The sequence below is a fragment of the Antrostomus carolinensis genome, unplaced genomic scaffold (assembly GCF_000700745.2).
Source record: "Antrostomus carolinensis isolate BGI_N321 unplaced genomic scaffold, ASM70074v2 scaffold15539, whole genome shotgun sequence".
Lineage (NCBI taxonomy): Eukaryota > Metazoa > Chordata > Aves > Caprimulgiformes > Caprimulgidae > Antrostomus > Antrostomus carolinensis.
In genome coordinates this window covers 28,653-32,179 of record NW_010339374.1, presented here as the reverse complement: position 1 = coordinate 32,179, position 3,527 = coordinate 28,653, and the positions used below count along the sequence as shown (strand labels likewise).

At 38.1% G+C, this 3,527-nt stretch overlaps 1 protein-coding gene across 1 annotated transcript in view; it reads right to left on the bottom strand.

Annotated features, from left to right (window-relative positions):
• Positions 1-3,527, bottom strand: part of LOC104531052 (IQ domain-containing protein H-like) — a gene marked incomplete at both ends in the record, with an annotated part of 33,168 nt that overhangs the window by 1,872 nt on the left and 27,769 nt on the right. The window contains one exon of the mRNA XM_029086959.1: positions 2,597-2,772. Within this exon, the coding sequence (XP_028942792.1) occupies positions 2,597-2,772 (176 nt within the window). The remainder of the gene's footprint in view (positions 1-2,596; positions 2,773-3,527) is intronic.

Genomic DNA, 3,527 nt, shown 5'->3' with positions numbered 1-3,527 from the left:
CTGCTTTTGAGAGTGGTATAGCTGCCATGATATATGTAGTGTGAGAGAAAGCAGGTAAAAGCAGGAGAACTGAGGATTCCAGCAGGAGGAATGGTTAGGAGGTTAACCAAAGGGCTAGTTCTTGCTTCTCAAGCTTATTGATTTTTATTTTGTTTTTTAAAAAATAACATTTCCAGATCTGAGAAGCTGACCTTGGCATCAGCCTCACCATGATGAGCAAAGTTACCACTATGCTGTTTTGATGTGCTGCTAGCAAAGACTCAGGGTAGCGTAACCCTTTGTTAGGAGCATTTCACAACGGCACCTGAGTCACAAAAGGTCTTTCTAATAGCTAGCAAATGCCTGAGGACAACGGTGTATGGACACCCTTTTCTCACCTTCTCTCTCTGTCTCCCCTCTGCAGATGCCAAAGAGCACAGCACTGTGTCTGGGTGGCTTTTTCACAAATTTTCCTTCCATCCAGTGCCACCCAAAATAGCTAGGAAACTGGGCAAGGCTGATCTGTGCTTTTAGAATTGCTCAAAGGAGCCTGCTAAGGTGGCCTACAAGCCAGACTTTCATATATTAGGAATAAATTTAGATATATTAAGTACAACAAAAGTTTTTTTTATTAAATAACCCACAAGAAAAATCCTTTAAAAGAACCTATGAAGCTCTAACCTTGCAGAGACAAAATGACAGCTAAATCCATGGTCACTGAAGCCAAGAGACGACTAGGATCAGTTAAGAATACAGATTCTTCTCCACACAAAAGATATATTTCTTGGAAACATTAGTTAATAGATGGTAAAGAACACGTGCTTAATGAAAACAAAGTAGTTTGAGGATTTGACATATGAGCATGTGCACCACCCTGAACAGCCAAGGGTATCCCTCATCCTGGTATCACGTCAAACTGGTTCTTTCTGATGGCACTTGGTACTTACACACTTCTCAGCCCTCCACGACTGAGTGAGCAGCACAATCCATAGCCACGAAAGAACCACGTAGCCCTTGTAACCAAGGTTAGCTCCCTAGATCACAGCACGTAACTTTTCCCCAGTAAATTATAGCTGCATAATAATTTTTCACAAAGCTTGATTGCTCTTCACTTGGAAAGGAAACTCCAGAAATTGGAAGAGTGAAGGCTACACACAAGATGAAAGCCTGAAAACAATCTGTTTTCACATTAAAACTGCTTCAGCCAAATCACCACGGCCAAAATCATCCATGAAAGCCATTTTCCATTCCTGGTCAGCCTGTCCATGTCTAGCAGCCCATCTTTTAACCATAATATGATGTATTTTAGATGGTATTTTTAGCAATTTTTACGTAGAAGGCTTCTTAAAGCTTCCAATATTTGGTAGCTAGTATCAGAAAAATAAGCCAGTATCCACAGAAAAATTGTCAAAGTGCAATCTAAAAATAAAAAAATATATATCATTGGTATTTATCAAGGATTTACCATCCCTATAATTTTACTTCAAAAAGTGAAGGCCCAGCACAAGCAGCTGGGATCCTTGTAGGTTTCCAGAGTTCAGATAAAAGGACAATATTAAAGAAAAAACAGCTCCTAAGACCACAAATATCATCTTGATGCTTTTCTCCAACTTCAGAGATAACAGAAGGCATTTTTCTCTCCAGAATTCACTTTAACTATGGCAAAACTATCAGACAGCTCTCAGGGGTCAGCAAAAGAGCCAAACACTTTTCTCACAAAGGTATTTTCAGACTATTTCAACAGAAAAGGATTCATACATATATGCAAGTGTTTTGCTGAACAGTACACTGCTAGAGAATTACATTTGAAAACCAACACATTTACAAAATCTGAAAAGCTTCTTTACCTTCTGAAACCATCAGTTTCAATCAGGGAATGGGATAACAAATACTTGTTCAACAAAATGACCAGAAAAGGGTTAATATATATCCAAAACGGGAGCAGAGCTTCACGCATAGACACTAGAGATACAAATGTACCACAAAGTTTCATAAAGATCAATTCTCAGCTAAGAGACTGTGCACTTAATATTTACAATATAAAATCATTTTCCAACTGTAAAGAATCTTCACTGCACTGCAGTATTTTCAGAAACATTGTATGGACTGTAACTTCATTAAGGACTCTTTTTAGACCATGTTTTAACACATGGATTTAAAACTGACTTGGCAGGCTTGGGACTAATATTTATTACTTAACCTAAATAGTTTTAAGTTCTATTCTTTTAAGAAGTTCTGCATTGGATTTAATTGCTAGAAACATGACAAACACAGGAATGATTGAATGCTGGGCTACCCAGAGATAAAAGTTTGAGTAATAAGAATGGTTTATTGCTATGATTTGCTTTGAGATATAAATCTATCAAGTTCCCAGTCCCAAGCATACAGTAAGAAGGAACAGTGGTCTCCAAATAGCCAATATAGGACTGTCTCAACTAAGTCTTTAAAGCTAAACCAGGATATTTATTTCCAATGCTCTAACTAGTAGTCTAATCAGTAAAGCCCTTAAACTTGCAATAATATTTCACTGATGTGTACCAGAGCGTTACAAGTTATAAAATTTCCAATTTAATTTTACTGCATCCCTCAAGCTGTAGTAATTAGAAGACAAACTCACAGGGAAGCTGTTTATAGCTTCAGGGGTGAGAATTTTGAACCTGTCCTGCAGGTCACACATGTCCTCAGGGTTCCCAGATCTAACAGCTGCCTGCAGACCCAGGAGTTTATTGTAATACTGCAGTAACTCCTCACTCAGATGAAGGGGGCAGATGTAGATGACGTCCACGTTGGCATCTAAAACAAAAGGGGCACAATGTTCATTACTGGCAGAAAGGTAGAACAGCATTCAGAACAGCAATCCGATCATTCCTGATCATTTGCTAATGCACAGCTTCCCTAAAAGAACACTGGAAATAAAAATGACATCTCTAATTCCCAAATGTTAGTGGTTTAGCTGCTTTTTCTGTGCTTCAGCATTTCTCTGAAGACAGGTCAGCAACCCAAAGAAATAGCTAGTTTTCAGAATTCAATTTGCAGAACACATTGGGGGCAGAATTTTGAAAGTGTTGCAGGGGTGTGGGGGGGGGATTTATACACGTGACTCACATTAACATCAACGGGAATTGCGCTTTAAAAATATATCCCATTAACTTCAGTAAATTATAAAACTGAGCTATTAAGTTTAGAAAGCTGATGAAATTGCAATTTCATATGCTGCCTTGGATTTTACCATGGCCTGTTCCTATTCTTGTCCTGTCCACATAAAAGCTCACGGTAGGATACCATTAATAACTATTGCTGAGCGTGAGAGTGTGCAGATTAGCTAGTTAAATACCACAGTGTGAAAAAATCTGCTTTTCTGCATGGAAAACAACTTGGGTTGAAAGACAGTGTATACACAAACATTTAAGAGGTGAGAAAGTGAAAGTCTTTCATATATGCCATTTTGGAAAAAAAAAAATTAACTACTCTGCTCTTCTAAAAATATTAATGTTAATAGAGGAGCTAATGAATTAATGGGCCTTGCAACATCAAGAGAATATGCTGCC